General features: G+C 39.0%; 2 protein-coding genes across 7 annotated transcripts in view; one reads left to right on the top strand and one right to left on the bottom strand.

Annotated features, from left to right (window-relative positions):
* svilc (supervillin c) overlaps positions 1-6,211 on the top strand; it is a 29,442-nt gene extending 23,231 nt beyond the window's left edge. For 5 of the 6 annotated variants that reach the window (XM_042504994.1, XM_042504993.1, XM_042504992.1 and 2 more), the window contains 9 exons: positions 4-155; positions 1,025-1,127; positions 1,212-1,419; positions 1,523-1,656; positions 1,736-1,891; positions 3,187-3,330; positions 3,410-3,522; positions 4,267-4,422; positions 4,626-6,211. In XM_042504994.1, coding sequence (XP_042360928.1) covers positions 4-155; positions 1,025-1,127; positions 1,212-1,419; positions 1,523-1,656; positions 1,736-1,891; positions 3,187-3,330; positions 3,410-3,522; positions 4,267-4,422; positions 4,626-4,715 — 1,256 coding nt within the window. In that variant the 3' untranslated portion in view covers positions 4,716-6,211. The remainder of the gene's footprint in view (positions 1-3; positions 156-1,024; positions 1,128-1,211; positions 1,420-1,522; positions 1,657-1,735; positions 1,892-3,186; positions 3,331-3,409; positions 3,523-4,266; positions 4,423-4,625) is intronic. The other variant, XM_042504990.1, reaches the window with a different exon arrangement.
* tmem98 (transmembrane protein 98) lies at positions 5,230-13,199 on the bottom strand. The gene is made up of 7 exons (XM_042504995.1): positions 13,057-13,199; positions 10,446-10,684; positions 9,555-9,686; positions 8,392-8,425; positions 8,188-8,303; positions 8,031-8,090; positions 5,230-7,798 (listed from the first exon to the last, which is right to left on the bottom strand). Exons 2-7 carry the CDS (start codon positions 10,574-10,576, stop codon positions 7,597-7,599), a joined length of 675 nt encoding a protein of 224 aa, XP_042360929.1. The 5' UTR covers positions 10,577-10,684; positions 13,057-13,199; the 3' UTR covers positions 5,230-7,596.
* Positions 13,200-23,454: the final 10,255 nt, after the last annotated feature.

The following is a 23,454-nucleotide window of genomic DNA, read 5'->3' as shown; positions in this document are numbered from 1 at the left end:
TAGATAAGACAAACAGCTCTGATGAGTGTAGCAGAAGTCCTTCACAAAAAGAAAACACCGCTTTCTTCCTGTGGCGAGGACGTCACTCCAGTGTGAGTGGACGGGACACTGCTGCTTTCCTGTCCATCGGGATGAATGACCATGAAGAGTCACAGGTGAGCACATAACCCTCACACTAGATCGTTTACTCAAATACGTGACTACACCCTAAAGTAATTACACTGAACACACTTGATTTATTATTGATTTATAATTATGTTTCACATTTTTGATAGAAGCGATACACTTTCCGTCTTTCATCAAGGATGTAGGTCAGCTTTTTCAGAGGGAGTATTCTCAGTATTTCCTTTTACCTGTTGTCCAGTGCAGAAATCCAAAATTTGAGAAATGTCTCTCTTTTGCTTTATGTAAGACTTTTCAAATCAGTTAAGCATTATTGTTGTTTTAGCACTTTCCACTCTGGCTGCCAGCATACACTGGAGAGGTGATTGCTCCAAATTATAATTCAGTTTCAGATTTCAGATTTCTTTGGTCATTTTCATTGTGCACTTCCATACATTAAGAAAAACAAAATAGCTTTTCTCCTAAAAGACAAAAATAATGCAAATCAAAGATAAAGCAAATAAAAGTCATATTTGAAATAATTTAATATTATTATAAGATTGTGAAATTATTATATAAACATCCGTAATTAAAATAAAAAAAGTGCATCATTGCAGAGACATGTCACTTAAAGGGGCCGTGCATGAAAGGGCCCCTTTTAAGTGTGCATGAAGTGCATAGTGTTTGGTATAGTGCTTTGTTTTGTTTTTGTCCTATCAAGGTAACCACTTCATCTTTCACTTTCCTGCAAATATGGAGCTTTTTAAAAACATTTTTACCATATCAAAGTGGAGAAATGTTCAGGATTTTTATTCAATATTAATTTATAGAAGAACTACTGTATATGCAGACATTTTCATTTTTTGTCCCACGGGACTGTTGTTTTTTTCTAGCCTGTGTGTTTATTGTGTTGTTTCCAAAGGTGGTGGTCCCTCAGGGACAAGAACCTCCCTGTTTCCTGCAGCTTTTCCAGGGAGGCTTGATCATTCATAAGGGCAAGCGTGAGGAGGCCTCCACTAATGCAGGTATGTACAGTGAGGGCATGTTCCAGTATCTGTTTAACTTGTTTCTTTATTACATTCAAATATATTCTCATCTGTGTGTTGCAGCAGAGTGGCGCCTGTTCTGTGTGCGAGGAGAGCTCCCAGAGGAAGGCTCTCTGTTGGAGGTGGATTGCTGCTGTTCAGGTCTGAGGTCCAGGGGCTCTGTTGTCCTGCTCAACAGCCAGCAGGGGGTGCTGTATCTCTGGACTGGCTGTAAAGCTCACAGCAGCTCCAGAGAGGTCAGCAAGAAGGCAGTAGAGCATCTCACTCAAATGTGAGTCACATGCACTGATTGGGCTTTCAGAGGATCCAGTTATGATTTTGACACTGAAGGTTTAAAATCATTTTCCAGCATTTGAATATTGTGTGTTTATTAGGTCCCCACCAGAGTTGGGTCTCAGTAAAAGCAGTCCTGTGAAGGTGCAAGTAGTGGAGGAGGGTTCTGAGCCTGCAGACTTCTGGACAGCGCTGGGACAAATGGACAGGAAGGCCTACGACTGTATGCTGCAAGGTAGAAAACAACACTGACCAGGTCATTTCTCTTAGCCCTTGTAAACTTTAAAATCACAGTAAAACATATCTTTTGTCAGATCCGGGAAAATATAACTTCACACCTCGCCTCTTCCACCTGAGTGCCTCCTCTGGAAGTTTCCAGGCCGAAGAGCTGCAGAGTCCAACGCGGCTGCCAGGAGTTGTGATGGCGGCGCCCTTCGTCCAGGAGAGTCTGTACTCTGTACCACAGCCGGGTGAGAACACATATTACACACACACACACACACACACACACACACACACACACACACACATACATGCAATACACTAAAAACATGTTCTTTTTCTCTGCAGATCAACCCCATTTTTTATGCTTTTTCAGGCTTTATACAGAAACTTATTATGTGGAGTCATACTTCACAAGTTTTCAGATGCTGAAATTTTGCTGGAAATAATGAATTAATATTAAGTTTAAAGGTTTGTTAATCACCTTAAAATAGTTTATTAATCACCTTAAAATAGCAGTTTGACTCAACATTTTTAGCCCACTTAGCAAGCTCCACTCAGTGGAAGCTCTTAAAGAGAGACACTACAGGGGAGAACAACTTTTTTTAATCCACTGGTGAATTTGAGATTTTGGGCTATTTTGCTTCCATTATGTGTTTCTTTAAATTCAGATTTTTGTTCTGAAAAAATATACAAAAAGTGATTATTTAATTAGATAATGCATAATTTGTATATTTAAACATAAAATTTCTGAAACCGTGTAATTAAAAAAATAATTACCTGAAGCAATCAACTGGAAAAGTTTTATGTCTGTTAGTTAAATTTTTTTTTGTAGTGCCTACAATACATATTGTTAAAGGCTATTTTCACTTTTTTTCCATACACTGAGCCAGAAATCTTAACTTAAGTAGCATTCAAATACACCAAGCTTTCCATTTTTTTCCTTATTTGTATTCTGAAGGTTTTCACAGAGTGGTTTGTTCATATATCATTCCTGGCCTGATTTATAGGACATTTTATTCCCAAAAATATGGCAAAAATTGACATTTTAATCTGTTTTTTTAATAGCTGATACAGTATTTTCTGATTCATGGAATACTAAGAGAAGAGATCCAAAATTTCCTCTGCAAAATCTTTGGACTCTAATGAACCCAACTATCCAATGTTCAGATTTATGTCCAGAAATTGTTTGCAAATTAGTGCATTTTAATTAGATAATACCTCATTTGCTTATTTAAAAACATAAAATTTCAGAAAACTTGTAACACAAGGAGTAATTAACAGGGGAAATTTCATGGTGCTATCTATTAGTTAAAAATTGCCTGCAGTTTCTGCCCTTCGTGGCCTTCCTCAGTTGATGGAGTTTGCTCAGTTGTCATGGGGATTGTTCAGTCAAGACAGTCATCGTGTCTTTGTCTAACTTTTTCTTGGCTGTATCCGTCTTGTCTTGGTGCCAGCATCCCAAAGGAACATCAAAGTCAAACTTATCTGATAACAGTTTAATCTACTCAATTACCTAATTAACTTATATACACTCTATCAGCCTTGTTCCTGCTTGACAACCGACTGGAGGTCTACCTGTGGCAGAGGGGTCAGCCCGAGCAGACAGAGAGCTCGGCTGCGGCCTGGAGCAGCTGGCACAACGAGAGGAGGTGTGCCATGCAGACGGCGCTGCAGTACTGCAAAGGTAGGAGGAAGCTGTTTGACAGGTATTGTTTTGAAATCACAGCGTTGCTGGTTTGTTGATGTTTTCCTCTGTCTCCCAGAGATGAACCCAAGACGGCCACCGCAGGCTTACCTCATATTTGAGGGTTTAGAGCCTCTCACCTTCACTAACGTGTTCCCCCGCTGGGAGAGGAGCCTTGGACCCCACACACAGGTATGGTTGAAGTTTCATTAGTACATCTACTGTTTTCAACTGTAAACAAAGTTCTTACACATTTTAGGTTTTTACAGTTTCTGGATATGATAAGCTATGTAATTTTGGCAATTTTTAAAGAAAACATGCATTCCAAACCCGTTTTCTTTAAAAAAAAAAAAAAAAAGAAAGAACGAAATATTGGCAATGTTTCTCCAGTTTTCAATAAAAACAAAAACAAACAATATATACATATATACACTCATACACACACACACACACACACACACATATTTATACAACAAAGAAAGATAAATACTAAATAAAAGGTAAATATGTGAACAAATATGTTGTAAATACAACATGTTACATGCGTAGTGGACATACATGAAGGGAGGGAGAGACAGAACACAGGGAGAAAGTACAGAAACAGTTGTGATGAACAAATAAACAAAAAGAACCAAAACTGTCACACGTCGACACATATAAGAGCTGTTATGTCGTCAGGTAAAGAAAATAAATTCACCATTATGTAACATTAATGTAATTAATTTTATTACAAATAACAACTTACCATTATTTAAAAAAAAAAAAAGCTTTCAGTGATTTTTATTAGTTCTGTGACTTTTCCAGGCCTGGAAAATGTGATTGTGAAATTCCATGACTTTTCCAGGTTTTCCATGACCATGGAATCCCTGTCTAAATATTAATGCAGTCTGTTTCTGGCAGTCACGGCCACATCTGTCTCTTTGATGTGTGTGTCAGGGTGAGACAGGGCAGGTGAAGCTGACCTTGGTGCAGGACGCCCTGGCCCAGCTCATGAAGACCCAGTACCCCCTTGAGGAGCTGCTGCGGAGCCCATTACCTGAAGGAGTCGACCCCCAGCACCTGGAAGTCTACCTGTCTGATCAAGACTTCCAGGTAAAGTGATGAATGCAGTGTTGTCTTTCAACCAGTAGGCTGCAGTGTTCGCCATAATTTTTACAAACAAAAACAGATGTCCTCATGTCTACAATCTGATCCCGAGAGGAAGTTTAGTCTAAACTTTAACATTCAGATATTATCATCTGAATTGATTTATTCATTGTTTGATCCCTAAATAAATCACTACAATTATGTTTCAGACTATTTTGGAAATGAGGAGAGATGAATATGCTTCCCTCCCAGACTGGAAGCAAATTGATCTGAAGAAAAGCAAAGGGTTGCTTTGCTAGACAGCGAAAACAAATGGAGGCTGACTGACGCTCCTGCAGCAGGGACTTCCTCCTCCGCCGAGGAGGGAAGATGGCAGGGGGGTATTAGCACTGTGGTGTTGCACAAAGGACTGCTCACAACGTCATAAAAAGAGGAAAGAAATTCACTTTTATTTATGTTGAATTAGTATGAGTGTGTGGACTTTTTATCAGACATGGATTTCTCCGTAGCTACTGTTCAGAGAACAAAAAAAAAACACATTTTCCTATGAAACTTCATTTCATCTGTACAAATCAATGAAAGATAAAAGGCGTGTGGGAGTGAGGGAAGGACATCAGTAACAAACTGGGATAAAGATGACAAAACAAAGGCGTGCTTACAAAAAAGATAAATGCTAATAAACAATGTAAACAAGAAAAAAAATAATAAAAGGCTAACTTCTTTCTAAAGGTTTCCTCCTCGACTGATACCTCCATCAAACATCTCTGCGTGCTCAGAGCTACAGCTTTTGCTTTATGTCAGATTGAACTCTTCTTCATGATTGTCACCAAAAACGACTCCATATAATGCACTTTTTCAGTCGTGTGTGATATACAATGTACTGATGTGTTAATTTGTCTGCCAGCCCTGTGTGTACAAAGCTTTGTGCCATGTGTATTGCAGCTTAAGCCCATGTGTTCATTGTAGCTGTGGGTAATGCCTTATTAGGACTCTTTGGGGACTCACTATTAGTTATGCATGGGAGAGCAGGTAGACATGCTCCAATAACATCCCTCTGACCCAAAACAACACGCTAGTTCTGCACCACCTCAATCAGCACACTGTTCAAAACAGCCTCGCAACATGACAATTCATAAAGTCATACTGTATCTCTCTATAGTGTGTGAAAATTCAATATTTATATAACAGGTAACAGCTGATGGTGATGTACTGAAAATGATTTGGTCTACTCTGATTTTTGTATAATATCCTTATTCTTTGACAAATGTAAAAGAAAAAAAGATATGGTTGAATTTGATAGCAAATTAGCTTTAAAAAAAAAAGACTTTTTTCTGTCAGCATTTAAGAGAAAATATCTCTTGACTCACTGTCCAGCACCAACTTTCATAAATAATGCAGGAAAAAAGACAGTCACGCTAGCTGCTGTCGGCTACTTAGGCAAAGCGTTGCTTTGAGCAAAATGCTAACATCAGCATGCTAGCATGCTCACGATGACAATGCTAACTTGCTGACGTTAAGCAGCTATAATGTTTTATTTAAGAGGCTGGAACCAGTAAATGTTTGACATTTTTGCTTGAAAAATGCCTGATTAATAGATTATTAAAATAGTTGGCCATTCATTTTCTTTTGATCAACAAATCAATGAGGAATGAGCAAGTACACCATTATCTGCATTAGCTCAACCAACCAAATTATCTGTATCTGTAACCGTACTACGAATGAGTTTAAATAGACAGTGGGTTGGGCTTAAACCGAGAGTGGGTGGAACTTAATCTTAAAACTGGGATTTTAAGACTGAAATTGATGTGGGCTGCTCAAAAATTGCTTATTTATTTGAAAACTATTTATAGAACAGAATCAGAATTAAGTTTCAGATATTTTTTTGATCTCAGGAGTAAGGAATAAGATTTTTCCTTCATCACGAGTACAGATATTGACATATTATACTCGGATGTTACTAGTATGAAATTCATTATCTGTACTGCATATTTGTTTAATCCAAGTATCCACTTCAACCTTATAACAGATTAATCAACTAATCGGTGCAGCTCTAATGCTAACACCTGCTAATTAGTAAGAAACACAAAGTACAGACTGATGGAAATAATGGAAATGTAATTACTTTTGTAGGTATTTGATAAAAATGACTGGTGATATATGAAAATCAAAGTTATTTTGATTCATACTGTGAGGTACATAAATATCTGTGCCAAATTTCACAGCATTTTGACACTATGAGACACTCAAAACCACATATGTGGAGCTGTTGTCGGTGCTGGCAGAAAGGTCAGGGGATCACCAGTTTTTAAGGTTCATCCTCTGGGAACCATGAACGACTGTACAAATTTAGTGCTAATCCATCAAGTAGATGAGATATTTTAGTGTAGACCAAAGTGGAGGTTCTCCATTGATAACCATTAACTCTAATACATTGCATCAATTGGACAAAAGGGCATTACTTAACTGGAAAAACTCTTACTCTGCTGCTGATGTGGCTAAAACTACTGCTGTTGTTTTGGTTGCAACTCACAGACCGGTGATTTCCATCACCGTAAGAGCATCTGAGGGATGTTTTAGAACATCCACAAGTCACGCTGACCATACAAATTGTAAATAAGTCAGGTTGCTCTTCCATTGGTCCACTGAGTTGGAGCCCCTTTGGGTTCACTGGCTAACTGGGTGTTATTTTCCTCAGAATGGATTAGCTGACTAAGCCTCCATGTGACTGTGCAGTGCTGGTGAGATTGGATTTAGGCCCACCGCTGGGTGATGGCGCACTCGAGAAACAAATTTCCAAAGGCCTGTCCCTTGCAGGCAGCAACAGCTTAAACTGAATAAATAAAAAATTATCTACCCCACCTGTATCTGAATGTGTGACATCTACTTTTAATATGTAGCTGTAGTAAATACAAAGTAATCTAAAGCACTTTTTGATGGAGATAAACATCCCAAGGTCTTTTTTTATGTGAGATCTGAAAATAAAGGAGTCAGGTTCTTGCACCTATCAGCACAGCCTTCAGAAGTATCCTTATTAATTTGGACTGGATGATGAGTTTGTGAAGTGTGCCTTTTCAACACTGTCTGGAAGAATATGTGCCTGTAAAGTACCATTTGAGTGCAGAAGCCCAACGTTAAAATGACAGCATTTTCATGCCCTTTATGTTTGTGTCAGTATCTGCTCTAGATGGCCTGTTCTCTCTGTACGTCGGCTCCCAGTATGCATCGATCCGGTTCGGAGGCCAGCGCCGCCTCACGTAAAACCACCATGTGATCTTCGGCTGCATTGAGCGACTGGTCAATCCAGTCCATGCTTCCAGACATGTGACAGGCGTTGCGGGTGACCAGCACCAGGTGGCTGACTGAAAGGAGGAGAGCAGTGGCCCTGAGGAGGAAGAAAGGGACTAATGGGTTCGATTTACCTGGCTTTTTTTGGTTGCTGCTGGATGAAAAGCACTTATTCCCAAAAAGCTTTTTAGAATGAGGGAAAAAAGGCTTAGCATGGGTCTGTTGGGCTGAGCAGGCACGGAAATTATACAACACAGGAAGGATGGTATAAACTTTGAATTCAATTTGATTAAATGATGAAAAATGTAGAAAAGCACATATGTGATTACCTGGCGTCCAGGAGGATTGGATCCAGAGGAGGGTACATGGATCTGACCACGTCATCCACCCTGCAAGGATGGGATAGCAAGGACATGAGGATGCATGTAAGTCTGGGTCAGTAATGTGTTCATAGTATGTTGTGGTGAATTTTATACTGTGTGTTACCTCGGGCTGATGCGTTTGGCCACAGTGATGATGTCACTCAGGCTGGCTGGTGCTTTGACCTTTGCCCCTGAACCCATTGTCATTGCAACCAACTTCTCAGTCAAAGTGTGGCAGATCTACATGTGGAAGTATCATGAGTTACTACCTATGAATAAAAATATACACTAAAAATGGACTTAAGGAAAAAGTAAGAAATTTAGTTACCTTTAGGATTGAGATGCAGTGAGAGACCAATCCACTGTGAGAGAAACATTCACAACATTAGTAGCAAGAAGTGCCCACATCTTTTACTTAAGTGAAAGTTACGTTTACAAGTGAAAGTCCTGTATTGAAAACTTTATTTAAAGTACAAAAGTATTAGCATAATCTATAATCTTAATTTATAAGAATATATCATATTTTATTTGTTTATTATAATGTTTTATTATTAGTCTGTATGCTCAAGGCATCTTAAGTTATCAAATAAATACATATGTACATTTCCATCTGAAATGTAATGAAGTAAAAGGAAACAGTAGCATTCTCAAGTAAAAAACAATTACCTAAAAAACTACTTAAGTATAATGCTTGAGAAAACATGCTTTCTCTCATTGTATCTATGACAAAACAAAGCGGCAGCAATAAGGGAACAGTGGACCCCCCCCCCCCAAAAAAAAAAAAAAAAAATGTTTTCCTCTCACCTGTAGAGCTGTTTATCAAACTAGACTGTTTTGGTGTGAATTGCTGAATGTTGGAGACATCGGACATAGAGGCACTCGGCTTGTGATGCTCAAAGCGCAGAGACATTGCTCAACAGACCTTGCTGTGAGCAGTTTTATATGTAGGAACTATTTCCTTTCACTGAACAAGTGTGCATCTATTCATGGATGAGAGGCTCAAGCCTGTGACAGAGTAATATAAAGATGAATGGTGTCCTCTTTAGCTGAGCTGTAACATTAGCTAGCCCTCTGAAGCTAGTTGAGCTGATGCAGCCCTCCTTCTGTGTGGTGATACAGTTGGTGGGTGTAGTTTGGTAAAAAGAAAATACTTTCTACATGAAGGTGCACACTACAAGGTCTGTAGATTATCTTGAGTAACCAGGTCATGATTTCTACAAAGAGACACCGCTGTTGAGTTTTTTAAATGTATTTTTTGGCACTTTGAGTGACACACACTGAGTGCCATCTTGTTCCATTATAATTGTGAGACGGCAGACATCGGCTGATATCTCCAACATTCCACAACTCACACCAAAGCAATCTCGATTGATAAACAGCTGTACAGGTTTGAGGATGTATTTTTGATTTTGGTGTGAACCGTCCCTTTAAGAAACATAACTTAAATATCCAAAACTTAAAATGTATGTCACAGTGACACCAGTAACATACGAGGCATCCTCTATCCAGTCCTCATTCTCCAAGATAGCCTCAATGTGAGGGTTTGTGATGACCACATCATCCAGCTCCAGCTCAGACGGCTCACTCTGGGTCTCCATGGCTCCAATCAGATCCACTGTGGGTCTGTGAAACAGCGTAGAAATAGCCAGGGAAACCCGTTTGGATTAACAACCAGATAATCACAGTTCAATTACTTTTATATTGGTTGTGATGTATTGATTAATTGCAAACTTTGCACAATGGGTGGGAGGTGGGGGCGTTAATCAGGGTCCAACAGCATATATTTTTCCTGGCAGGTTGTAAAAATCAATATCTAACATGGTTTGTGAACTTTTGTTTGGAACAATTTAAAACAACCTGCTTTTGACTGAACACAACTTATCAAAGTGTAAAGGGCATCAATAGGATGGTGCAGGGACTTTTGTTGCATCTCTTGACCCCTCACTTACTGGCATTTCTCCTCAATTGCCAATCAGTAAAGGCATAACATAACCAAAAAGTAGTTTTAAAAGGTACATTAATAGAAAATTGTTATACTAATCCCAATTTCACAGTGTCAAACTGCACATATATGCCATGCAGATAAACCTGTTGCATGGGTTACAGGTGAACTAAGACCAGTAAAACCAATATTTCAAACTTCATAATATGTTGTTAGTAGGGATGCACAATTTTTGCTGATATCCAAAATGCTGATATATAATAACTGATTTGGCAGATAACCATTATCGATAAATTCACTTTTTACCCCACTTAAGTTCAGTGATCAACAGGTCTCCTCTGTAGTGCATCGTACATCCCTAGTTTTATGACCTTAAATTCTAATACAAGTTAAAACTCTGTCTAATTCAGATTTAGAGGTGTTTGTATTGATACACTGACTTGGATTCAAAATGGTGCAGCAGGTCGTGAGGGTGACAGTAGCGGTGTCTGCACACCACCACCAGGGCGACGAAGGAGGCCAGAAAAATGGTGGCCAACACCCCAATGGCCACAATCACCACTGTCTCCATGGCGACTCCGGCTCCCACAGCGGCTGCAGGCAGCAGCTTGTTTCTAGAAGAAGAGAGTCCAGTCAGGGTCGGCTGATTGTTTGAGCGTGATTATGGATGGCCGCTCATCTGTCGAGGAGAAAATAATTGGCAGTTTCAGTCTGATTGGGTGACATCAAACCAGAGAAGAGTGACATCATGACCGCACTTATTTCTGCAAGAAATTTCCCTGATTTGTTGCAACACGAGGCACTTGTGAGCCAATTGAGAGGAGAATACAATCGGCAGTGTTTTCTCTGTTTCTAAATGCGGCACACCTACAACACACACATAAAACTGATCTTTATCTTAGTACATAAAAAGCAGAAGTGCGCTCGCTCTTTGTTTGCATTTCATACAGCGTAATGAGAGCACAGTGTTATTTGGCGTATGGAGACTTTTTTGTGTAATCGGAGCAAACACCGCTGACAAAAAAACATTATATTAATTCAGCTGAGCTTTAACAAGCAGGCACAGAGTCAACAACTTTAAAAACTGGGTGAAGATTTCCTGTGTTCTCACTTCTTTGATTAGCAGCTTTGGAAAATACACACATGCACACACAGATACACAGACACACAGACACACACACACACACACACACACACACGTCTAAACCTCAACAAAGAACAAAGCTCAAGAACAAAACTCTTATGAACTTTGACCTCTTACCATCTGATGATTTCAGTCCTGGCTGAAGTACTTTTGGATTATCTGCATTTTAATTTAGGTGACATGTTCCCACATTTAGCTGCACTGTGAGAGTGTAAATTGTACTTGCCCTCTGCCCAGTCTGGTCACTCATTAACCCGTCGTGCCCCTCCTGATCACTTACAGTGGATGTGTGTAAACTCCCTGGAGGAAAGCCGTCATTGGTTACCCAGATGGCTCTCAACAGTTGAGTGTAATTGATTTGTAATTAGGCATGACATTTATAAAGCAGAAACACAGTTCTGTATGCAGTTACGAGCACAAATGACCACAGGGCAGCTGAACCTTCGACATTACAACATTGTAAACCTGCATTTTTCCTCTGGATGATTATGTGAGATTCTGCCATGGAATGCTGTAATTCTTTAATCAGATTAATTTGTGTTACACTCGCCGTATCATACAGAGCTTTCGCCTGTCTCTCTGCTGCCCCAAAGCTTTTCTGACTCCCTTTTCTTTGTATCTGAAAAGCTCCCTCTGCTACATTAAAACTCAGAGAAAGTGAATGGGGGTGTTTTAGGATACAGAAAAAGTCCAGGGACCAAACCCTTTCTCCCCAAGCCTAACCAAGATTATTTTACCGCATACTGAGAAAAAAAAAGTTTGTTTTTATTTAAACTCACAAATGCCCAGAAGAGGAAAGTAACCAAGGGCACTGACTTAAGTACAACTTTGAGGCTCGTGTACTTTATTTTAGTATTTCCATTTTCTGCTCTTTTATACTTCCCCTAAAGCTGCAACAATTAATTGACTAATCCATTGGTTGTCAACCGATTAATGGGTTTGAGTACATTTTTAAGAGAAAAAAAAAGTGAAAAATTGTCTTATTCCAGCTTTTTAAATGTAATAATTTTCTAGTTTCTTTATTCCATTGTGAGCATAAACTAAATTTCTTTCGGTTGCTAACAGCAAGGACGTCATCTTGGGCTTCTGGAAACAGTGATCAACATTTTTCACCATTTTAAAAACCAAACAACTCATCAATTAATTGAAAAAAAAAAAATCAACAGATAATCAACAATGAAAAGCCCTATTCTAGTCCACTGCATTTCAGAGGGAAATATTGTTATAAAAATGTAAATATTGTTTTAAAAAACCTGCCTACATGACCCATTGCTCTCGATAAAACTAAGCAACTGTAAAATAGTTAAAACAGATTCTTTAAGTGACTTTTGCTGATTATACCTACTTGTAAATGCAGGTCTTGCACCTACAATAGAGTAAATCTATAAGGTAGTATTACTTATTTTGCTAAAGTAAATAGGCTACTTTTTCAACCACCGCACATAGAATAGAGTTATTAGAAATAAGATAAACCAAAACAAAACAAAAACAACAAAAACAAAATGTAACAAGCCAAAATGATACTAAAATATTAAAATTTGTGGTTTAACTTAGTATTTGCACGTAAAATAGGCTATAGTTATCTGGCTCGCACACAGAAAAAAAATATTAAAAGCGGGTCTGGGTCAGAAAGTCCCTGTATGACTTGAATAGATGTGCAATGCGTGCATATAAACACCACACACACCCAACAATAGGTTTAATCACAGCTATGTTACGCATTTCACCATGTTCAATTTACCTTCACTTGATAAGATCAGTAGAAACATACATAAGTGCGCGCTCACAGTAACGCACAAAAAGTTTCCCCCTTTCGCTGTCTCTCTCAAATACAGACAGTATCGACAGATAAAATTGCATTTAACACTTTTAACTTAAGTGAAGAAAACAACCAACAGTTTACTTACCTAAACATTTTGTCCTTTTAGTTGGTTCCCTTTCAGGACACGAAATACTTTTCTTTCCGCCGCCAAGCGCGCGGAGACGGCACCGACATCTCCAAATCAAATCTGGGACGTGAACGCGCACAAAAGCAGCCCGTGGGCTACGTGAGCGGCTGAGCTGGAGCTGTCGGTGAGTGACTGATGATCAAACTTTCCTTTCTTCGCTTCACCTTCTAGCGCGCGCGCTCCTGTAGCCTTATCTACGCGCGAGGAAACGCGCCTCGCGAGGTGCCGAAGCGCGCTCTCGCTGCTATGTTTTGTTAATGCTCCTAAGAAATGATACAGTGTTGCGAATGTCACTCATAGGTGGATACAGTAAACGCTAGGTGGCGCGCATTAACCGCCACATTGCTTGGTTTTCAACACACGAGAGGAGGTAAGTCAAACCTGTCAAATTAAATGTTTCTGTGGTTTATTGAAGCTGCACGTGCAGTCGATTGCAAAGTCTGATGCTAAATTAGCAAACAAGTGCTAATGCTAAATGTGTCACTCTGGATCTCCGACTATCAGTGGTCGAAGAAGGCCTTTTCACTTAGTAACAGGAACAATACTACTTTGTACAACACAAGTTTACAAGTAAAAGTCCTGAATTCAAGATTTCACTTTAGTTGAAATACAGAAGTTTTAACAGCAAAATATTCTATTCTGGTATTGCTGAAAAAATAAATGTTTGGCAAAGAGTTATAGGCCTAACCTTACTTTTATCAGTGGTGAGGGAAGTTCTCAGATCCTTTACTGTGGTAAAAGTGCTATGTTGTAGGAAAATACTCTGTTACAAGTAGTTGTACTTTATTTATCAGAGTAGGGGTGGCTGGGGTATGACTTTGTTTTTATTTTATTTTTTAAAATTCATTTTCATTTTTTACATGTTATTTATTTACTTTTTTCACATCATAACCTTTTGGAGCTACCGATATTTTTCCTTGAGCCTCCCTGAGAGACTGCAGGGAAATGCACGGCGCTCCCTCCACCATAAATAACCATATTCCACAGTTTATAGCAATGCTAAATGGTGTGATTTTTTAATAAATAAAGAAATCATGAGTCTGAATCAAATAACGCAACTCCCTCCAGAGAGTTAAAATATAAATATATGGAGTGCCCGTATTGCATCCCCCTCCCCCCTTTCATTAATAATAAACAGTCATCGAAAAGCCTTGCATTGAAAATGTTACTTACGTAAAAGTTTTGATATCTTTTCCTTGACAACAGGGCAAATTACATCTGCTGAAGAGGATACAATTGAAAGCTCCAGAAAAGCTTTGGACTTTGAGGTAAGGTTGTTCTGTCAACTATATTCATCTAAGAAACCCAAACCATAATGAATATAGGAGTGCATGTAATTCAGTTGGCATGCCAGTGGTGTTTCAGATTTTCCAATCAGCTGCCATTAATATGAATTCCTTCATATTTGCAGAGCTTGGAGCCATCAATCCACACATGGATGAGGTTCTGACAGCTGCTTCCCAACCTAACATGCAGGAAAATTTACAGAATACAACTTTAAAGAGGTATGACCACCTTTTTCCTTCCACATAAACTACATCAACTCATTCAACATTAAAGCACGACAGAGTGTAAAGCTGCAACATCCCACTTTGTTGTCACAGTGGATCCATCTCTGTTACACCACAGTTTGCTGCTGTTTCTTATACATTTATGCCCTCCATCCACTTTTCCCTGCGTGTTCCACTTTGCTGGAGCACATACGATACCACCAGTAGAGATAATTATCCCGTCTTCCACTGAATCCAGCATAAAAGCAGGGTACCTCAGCGCAACGCCGGCAAAAGCTGGTTAATGTCTGAGCAGCACTGTCAATCACTGCAGTGCATCATTAGGTGTGTCTGTGCAGCATTCTGGTGCAGACGCTCAGTGTTTGAAGTTTTACTCAGCATGAATGAATCGCACACTAAAAAATAGATTTATTTATTTAACAATGTCAGTTCGGATTAAGAGCATAAGTTTAGATCCTAACAGTTTCACTGAAACACCTTTCATCTCAACATCATGACCACGATGGTAAAAACTGGTATTTGCAGCTCACACAAACACTCACCCTTTCATCCACGTTGCCTGAGGGTAGTTAGTTATCTTTCTACTCGTGTGTGCCGAGGAAACTTTACTGAATCTCCCCTGCTGGTCTCTGCTCACCCAAGTAGCTCTTACTGTGAGCTTCGCATTGTCACCAGTTAAATAGCAGGTTGAGTGTTATCCAGTATTGAGCCATGGCAGAGCTAATCTGCTGCTTACAGTCGATTCCTCCTGAGAGAGAACCTGCCAAGCTGTAATTGAACTATTAACTGTCCTTGATGCTGCTGAGGTCAGGAGGCCGGCAGCTGTATAGGAATGTGTGTTCACTTTACTCACTACACTGAGTTTACAGAAAAGCCAACAGTTTATTCATGGTAGATTGTTTTTTTTTTTTTTCATTAGCAAGGTTTAAAAAAATAGTAGCATACTGTAAATCAGCCAATTAAACCCTGGTCATGAAAGCTTTTAGGTTCACTGAGTGTTTTTTCCCACAGAGACATCCTGTGACACACAGGAGCTGATGCGTTTGACACTTCTGGCAGCAGCAATTGTTTGGATCGGTAATTGTAAGAATTTGATAATTAGCTTGAATGAACAGTGAAAACTGCTGGGAGATGAAGAGGAGAAACATCAGAACTAAACTACTACGCACCAGAGCTCTCGCTAAAACACAGTAGACAGTAGAGAGACATAATAGTAATAATTCTAAAAAAAAAAGATGAAATAGAAAAGCTTGGGGTTTATGCACCAACTCAGGAGTTTTTATTGCTTTCAGAAATATGAATCAACATTAAATTTAATAACTCATTTAAGGGCGACATTATTTTTGGAATTTTTGAAATTTTTCGTTCTGTAGATTTCCAGTATTGTTCCTGATAGATTCACATGATTACTTTGCTATATAAACCCATGTACTGCTGTGACATTTTAGTTCAGTTCTAAAAGTCACACAATGAAAGACACAAATTAAACAATGTAAATCATGATAGACCAGCAAGTCTTTGAGGTAAAATTACTGTTTCTGTCAACCGATGTTGACTTTGAAGAGGGTGATGTAACAGTGTCAGTTCCCCATTAAAAAAGGGCTCTCTGACGGCTAAGTAAAGCGGTAGGATAATCTAAATGTAGCATACTCTTAGACTGACATTAATCTTTTCAGGTGCTCCTCTTTTCAGGAGGCTAAAATACGTTTTTGTTGCCCCTGTCCACAGCCACCACACTCGCAGTCTTTAGTTTCATTGTAAGGATTTACTGCTTTTCTTTGTGTTGTGTGATAGTAAAATGAATGTCCTTAATTGGGTCTCGAACTATCTGATAAACAAACGATTAAAAAAAATGACTATTTTCGGCTTTTTGGTGATGCACATGTGGGATTTTTAGCTGTTTTGAGACAATTTACCATAGGCTATATAAAATAATAGACAGCTATGGCGATGTCACCCATTGGTTTGTAGACTGCTCTTTTGAAGCCTGGATTTGGCATTTTGCCTGTCTTCATCTTGTTTTTTTGGAGCTAGAGATGACCATATTATGACAAGAGGGCAGAGCTGTGGAGGAGTGAGGGGCTGATCTAACTCATAGACTCTAGTGTCACTTTGCAGATAGCCTGTCACATGAAATTTGTGCACAAAATGTTTTAAAACCACTACATCGTCTTGCCACTGAGTGGCAGCAGTATTATCTAAGTTGCAGTGTTTCAAGAAACATTCATTTTTAAATGAGGAAGAAGCCAGTTGTCCACCGGCTGGGAAACAGGTGGAGGTTTTTGAACTTATCTTTGATGTTACCCCATGTTTACTGCAGGCTTACAAAAGCAGCCATAAGTGTGTTGGCAGGTTTGCCCAATGGCCATAATTGCCTATGGATTGTATCTTAACAGAAATCTCCACCTGTTGTCTCCTCCAGAACCTGTGATAGACAAACCGGTGCACCAGATGCTGGGAGCTGCAGTCGACAGGAGGTAGTAAATGATGCATGGTTTCCCTACAATTCCACTTTATTTTATTTCTCATTATCTCAGGCATGCTCCACCCGCCTGCAGCCACAGACGAGTTAGTCCACATCTGTGTAGCCTTGCTCCTAAAATCTATATGAAATAGAAAAAGGGTTGATGATTTTTTTATAGGAAGTCATAGGAATATATATTACTGGTGCTGTGGAGTGCTGGCCTTTTGACTGATAGATGTGGAGTGAAGAAGTGGGTTTGTTTACAGTCCCCGTGGCCTTTCATGACATCTGTGGCCCTGTGCTGCTCCGCAGGCAGCAGGGGAGTTTACACATTAAGTGTGGTTATGTGTGAAGGGGAGGGGTCGTTCTTTAACAGATGGCTGAGGGTGGCCTTTGAGAAGCTGTGGATGTGGAGCAGCACCCTGATGATTTATCTATTTCTTGCTGTCTCTTAATCAGAAACAGTGGGAAACATTCTTCACTGTCAGTGCTTGACAACAGTCTTTGTGTTTGATGCCTGTTGTTGTCGGAGTGGCAGGCCGCACAAATGTAGTATTTCCCTCAGCCTGCCTGGCAGGTGTGGTCGTTTAAGCGGAAAATCAATCAACTTTGGCAATTTCTTGCTGCGTTATTTCACATTATTTTGATGCCTAGGATTGTGATTAAATTCGATGCCTTCATAAACAGCCATATATTACAGTGACATTTTCAGCCCTCAGGTATAATCAGGATTTTTTCCTACTTTTTCTTTACAGTCATTCTCTCCCTCATATTTCCTGCATGAGATAAGGCTTTCCTTCAAATGAGAGCATATTTGCTTTGGAATAAAAAGGAAGAAATTGTGCCTCTTCTGGCAATATATTTGAACATTTTACTGTCCAGTCTTCTGGGAGAATGGTTGTTGAAGCCCATATACCCCCTATTGTATTCTCTTTGCCCATCCTATGTGTTTTGTGGGGGTGGTAATGCTTCCAAGATTTGAAAAAAAAGATGTTTTGTTGTCTCAGTTTTATCAGCACTCTAAAGCTGGAGGCAAACCATGACAACACCATCTGTATCAGAAATGCATGAAAGGCACAGGGACAACTCATAAATGTTGGCAAAGAGGCTTTATCTTTACTTTATTCAAAAAATGTGGTTCAAGGCAAAAGTACCTCCCTCAATAAAAACAAATTGATGTAAAAATATATTTTAATTGTGTGCATATGCTCAGTTCTTAAAAGGTTTTTAGACCTAAACCACCTGAAGTGGTCTGAAAATGGTTTCTTTGTGGATTGTTGAATGTAGATTGATCTGGGTGTTGTGCATACAAAGCGTCCCCTGGCAGCTCTGTGCTTTATTTAGTTTTACATCTTGTGGTTTGTCACACATCGATTTCCTGCAGCTGAATGAGCACACATGGCTAGAAACAAATGTCAACGTGGTCACCACAGATGGCTGTGCTATTATTTATCAATTTCTTAATAATCCAATAGGAAATGATTAAAGTGTAGTCAGAATTGAGTGATGTGTGATGGCTGGAGAGAGCTGGAGACTGTAGCTGGGGAAAAAGTTTGGCTCTTTATTTGCCTGCAGCCACTGTGACCTGATTCCACATAGCATCAGAAATGGATGGCTAGACAAAGTACAGATTTCTTGCAGAAAAGTGACAGTTCTTTACAAGAGGAAACATTTACTTCTTAAAATTCTCAGCTGATCCAACACAGATGGTACCAGATATCAATATGAAGTCAGAAAAACAAAAAAACAGGAAAAAAAAAGGTTGATGATATTTTTAACGGCTAACGACAGTAGAATTTTACACTGTGTGAAAATTGACATCATGACATATTGCGGACGCTGGGTTTTCTTTTCTATACCTGACAACTAGGCGTGGGAATCATCAGAGCCCCCATAATACGAGACTATCCTGCTTAAGTCAAGATACAACATTATTGTGATTTTAAATGTGAGCATGGTGATAACGTTTATTTTGATTTATTGAGTTTGTTTTTCTCATTTGAACCATTTTTTATTACAGTAAATTTTATCTAGCGGACTGCAATTGCAATTGATTTTATTATTCTAGTAGACAAATAGTTTAACTTTTTATTTGTATTATTAATCACTTATTTAGTAAATATTGATACTTGGCATCAGTGTATCAATACAGTATTGCCCAGAAAATATTGCATTGTGATTCTATGGTATATGATGGTTAATCTGCTGTTGGTCAATAAAGAAAATCTTAAAATAGTTCAATTATGTCAAAAATGGTGGCCAAGAGGCCACCAGAGGATGCCAAGACTTTTTGGGGCTAAGATGCTTGGGGAACAGAGACAAGAAAAACCAATAATGGAGAAGACCACTGTTACAAGGTGTCTTTACGTTGACCAGACAGTGCATTGAAAAGCTTACCTGGGTGCAGAGGGGAGTTGAAGACATCTAGGGTTGCACAATTAATCAAATATTATCCATATTGCAATATGACCAAGTGCAATATCCAAATAACTGGAGCTGAAAATTTTTGATAATTGTTCAATTGTGCCACCACAAACTGTTATAAATGAAGCATGGTGGTGCTACAGCGATGGCCTGGTCAAAACACAATATTCTAGACGTAGGGAATCATGCTTGTCTGACACAGTCCCCAGAAAAAAATCACATAATCAAATTTTTTAAATAAAAAAACTACCATTGTCACTAAATTCACAACGTTTATCACAATATTTATATATCTTTGCATAATAAGTATTCCTAAATACACTGGAGAAAGTCTCTCTTACTGAATGCACAGTGTATCTGATGGCCATGGTTGAAAGGGCTTCTTATGCGCAGAATATGAATAGATTTAATAGTCTGTTCATTGTGAGTTTCCTGCATGTGGCAACAATAGGGCAGGCAGAAATGTGTTGTATTGTAGCATCGTTGAGAAACTCATGATGTAAACTCTGACAGGGTAGGACTGAATCTGGCATATTTCATAAATGGATGAATGGAGCAGCCAATGAATACACTTCGTGATGCCCTTTGTACATACAGAATATTCAAGATCTAAGTGCCACTTACAGTTAAGTTTGCTTTTAATGACCCTGTTCCATAAAACCTGCGCTGCTCGTAAGGCTCTCCGGCCTTTCGACTTTTAAAAAGCCAATTTTCTGTGAAGAGCGACTTAAAAGTCTCTTGACTTTCAGAGAGGGGCTCAGGAAAAAAAGAGTCCAAAAGCAAAACTAGAGAGTTTCTGAATGTACCCAGCTTTACCCCAGGGAGCTCCAATCCCTGCAGCTCCAAAGGCTTACATGACTTCCTATTTTATAAGCAGCTGAGCAGGAATTGCGGGAATCTCTCTGCAACTGAGAATGATACAATGGGGCTGGGTGGGGTGGGGTGGGGGGGGACTCAGTGGAGTATAGGACACATAAATGTCCTTGAGAATCAAAGAATCCAGCAGGCTTTTAGCCAAACAGCTCTGCTTCTTTATTTTGCTCGCCCTAGTCTCCTCTGTGCTGCTGAAATCCCTTTCTTGGCAGGCAAATAGAGAAAAACTGCAAACATTTTTCTTTTGTTGCTTTTGCTGCAGATTAAAGGATGGTGTGGGATAGTACAGCATCCGAGTATATGCGGGCTAGTGTTTGTAGATTATGCCCATAGTTCATTTAGCATTACAACCATCTGAGCTGCAGAAAACACAAATATTAGGTTTGTCTTATATGAATACATTTTAGTGACAATGTGATTATGTTCCCCAGATATTTGGTCAAATCATACATATAAAAGTATTTGGAGTGACAGTCCATGTGTGTGATATTTTTATAATATGATGGTGCTGTGCAACGATAGAGATGTGTCCACCGGTAGAGATTTTACAATTCTGTTTCTAACGTGGGAGCTATGCAGGCAAGCTATGTAGCAAATCATGGCTGGATTCCCGCATGACCTTGTGATTCTTGCTGCCTCACAAGGTGATGTAATTAGGGAGACATGAAGGCGATAAATGAATAAATACTTAATATGCTGCTGAAAATAGGTTGTAAAATGCATATTGCTATATATGTTATCACAATAGTTGGCGAATTGTGAAATGTTTAAAATCTCAATTATGTATTGTGACATAAGTATCATGATATTGTTGTATCGTGGGGCCTCTGATGATGGTGATTCCAACCCCTAATGCATATGTAGTTTTTTATTTTAACTCAGGGGTAGGATTGGTACTCAATATCAGCTTTTACGTAGATTCAGGTGTCGAAAATCAGTACTAGGAACAAAAAAAAATGGTATCAAAACGACTCTAAAGTGAATTTACAGAACAATTACTGTATTTTGATTTACACCATTACCATGATAAAAAAAATTACATTTAACGTGATCCCATCTTTCTGCACATTTTTTTAATTTAAAAAAATAATGAAAATAGTGATTTTGCTTTTAGTTTCTAAATTGTCAATAAAATTGTCCTTTTATGATCGACCTGTATATTCCTTACACATGCAGACTTTACGCTGTGTGTACTTCCCTGACAGATATAACCAGCAGAGCACAGCTTACATACAAGATCATTTCACTTTCAGAGTCGGTTTCTGTGAATTAACACTTGATCCTTTAGACTCACTGCAGCCTCCCCTCAACATTAACATGGGGACACACTGTGTCTGTGAGCCAGAGGCAAAGACTGTCAAGATCTGGCTTTGAGTCTGAGACGACAGCTCCGGAATATCCTACATATTTTTTTCATTAAAGGCAGAGAAATTATAAAGTGAAGTCACCCTGAAAATGAACTTTTGTTCAGCGTCATACAGAGCCTCTGGCTGTTTTTGAGCCGTCCATGTGATCCACCTTCGTGCTTTGTTCCTTCTGAGTTCACATGAGCATGTTGGCTTGCAGGCAGAAGTCGTTGTTTTTGTATATGGAGCAACAAACAGATTTGACATCCTTCAACTGTTTTGGGCAATTAGTAAATTCTTTTTTACGATTCCTCGGTACATTTTATGTGTTTCAACTACCCCAGAAGTTTCATTTTGTCCTTTGTTAGTCAGAGAAGCTTACCTGGAAAAAATTTTCTCACTTCCATCTGTATTCTCTCCTGTTTGCGAAAGGCATTTCTCTTTGCCTTCTAACTGTATTTCTCCATCCACCCGTCATTGCTCATGATATAGCAGCTATTTTCTATTCCTCCCAACATTTCTAATTTAATTTAATTGAATCAAATTTGATTTAAGGGATTACTCCGCTCTCGATTTCTTATCGCTGCACCAGCTGAGAAATTGCTTCCTCCTTAGTGCATAATCTTTAAGCAATTTCTTGCTTCCCAAAAGCCAGAGTGAGAGAGGGAGAAGATGTGAGAAAGCCAACACTTTTATCTTTGTCGCAGGTAAATTGATAGATCCACTGCTGCTGTGAAGCGATTCATAGAGAAGGGTGGAGGGGATTGCCCTCTCACACAGATGGCTCAATTAGACTGAATTAACACAACACAGAGAGAGAAGCACCCTCCTTTCTAAAAGAGGTCTCCAGACCTGGGTTTCAGTGACAGAAATTTCTTGAGGGCAGAAGGGAAAGTAATTATAACCACAATTTTCCTGACTGAATAGACTTGAGTTTTGCCTAAGGTCAAGGGATAAGACGGGGGAAAGTAGTACTATAAAGTTTGTACTTAAACGAGCAAGTTAGAAGAAGAAGAAGTATTTCACTGCTGTAAAAAAATGTTGTTTTCAGAAAACTAGGCTGTCTGTGCAGTGTATAGATGCAAATAATTTTAGATGCATATACTTTTGACATTGTTGCTACATGAACAGAGAAGACAGAGAAAAAGGTCTGGCTTTCGCGTTCATTCAAGAGGTAAAAAACCTACAACTACCACGATGCACAGTGCAGCATTGGGCCAATAAATACTCTGGTATAATTATGTGATGCAAGCTTGACTGTTAAAACACAGGAAACAATATGGCAGCTTGCGGGTATAAAAACAATCTTGAAATACAGTGAAAGAGTAAGCTAAAACATGTTTCTGATAACACTTGAGGCAAGAAATAGGCAACGTAAAAACATAATCTTGGTTCATATTTGATGAGCAGTGATTAGTTTTACCGTTTGATCTCAGTTTTTTCAGCCTCTGTCTTTACAAACAGTATGGCATCCACTTCCTATTCAGAAATTCTCAAATTACAGCCAACTGGTGCACTAAGATATGTTTCTGAGAACAATTTAGGTGAGAAATAGGCATTGTAACTAAATCTTGGTTTATGTTTGATCAGTGCTGCCTTATTTTATAGTTTGTTCTGAGTATGTATATGTATGTAGTGGCGGGCAACACCGAAATGCAGGAGTAAAATATGTAGTTTGAACAGCAGACCTGGAGGCAGCAAAAATTCACCAGATGACATGTAAGGCGTCAACTGGCTG

Source organism: Plectropomus leopardus, chromosome 17 (assembly GCF_008729295.1).
Source record: "Plectropomus leopardus isolate mb chromosome 17, YSFRI_Pleo_2.0, whole genome shotgun sequence".
Classification (NCBI taxonomy): Eukaryota; Metazoa; Chordata; class Actinopteri; order Perciformes; family Serranidae; genus Plectropomus; species Plectropomus leopardus.
The sequence above is the reverse complement of the archived record's forward strand: the minus strand, read 5'-3'. Positions and strand labels throughout refer to the sequence as shown.

Excerpts from the sequence above, each read along its gene's own strand:
- tmem98 (XM_042504995.1), bottom strand. The coding sequence starts at position 10,576 with ATGGAGACAGTGGTGATTGTGGCCATTGGGGTGTTGGCCACCATTTTT. Across the intron at positions 8,426-9,554 it reads GACTGGATAGAGGATGCCTC|TGGATTGGTCTCTCACTGCA; the intron begins GTATGTTACTGG and ends TTTCTCTCACAG. Across the intron at positions 8,304-8,391 it reads ACTGCATCTCAATCCTAAAG|ATCTGCCACACTTTGACTGA; the intron begins GTAACTAAATTT and ends TTCCACATGTAG.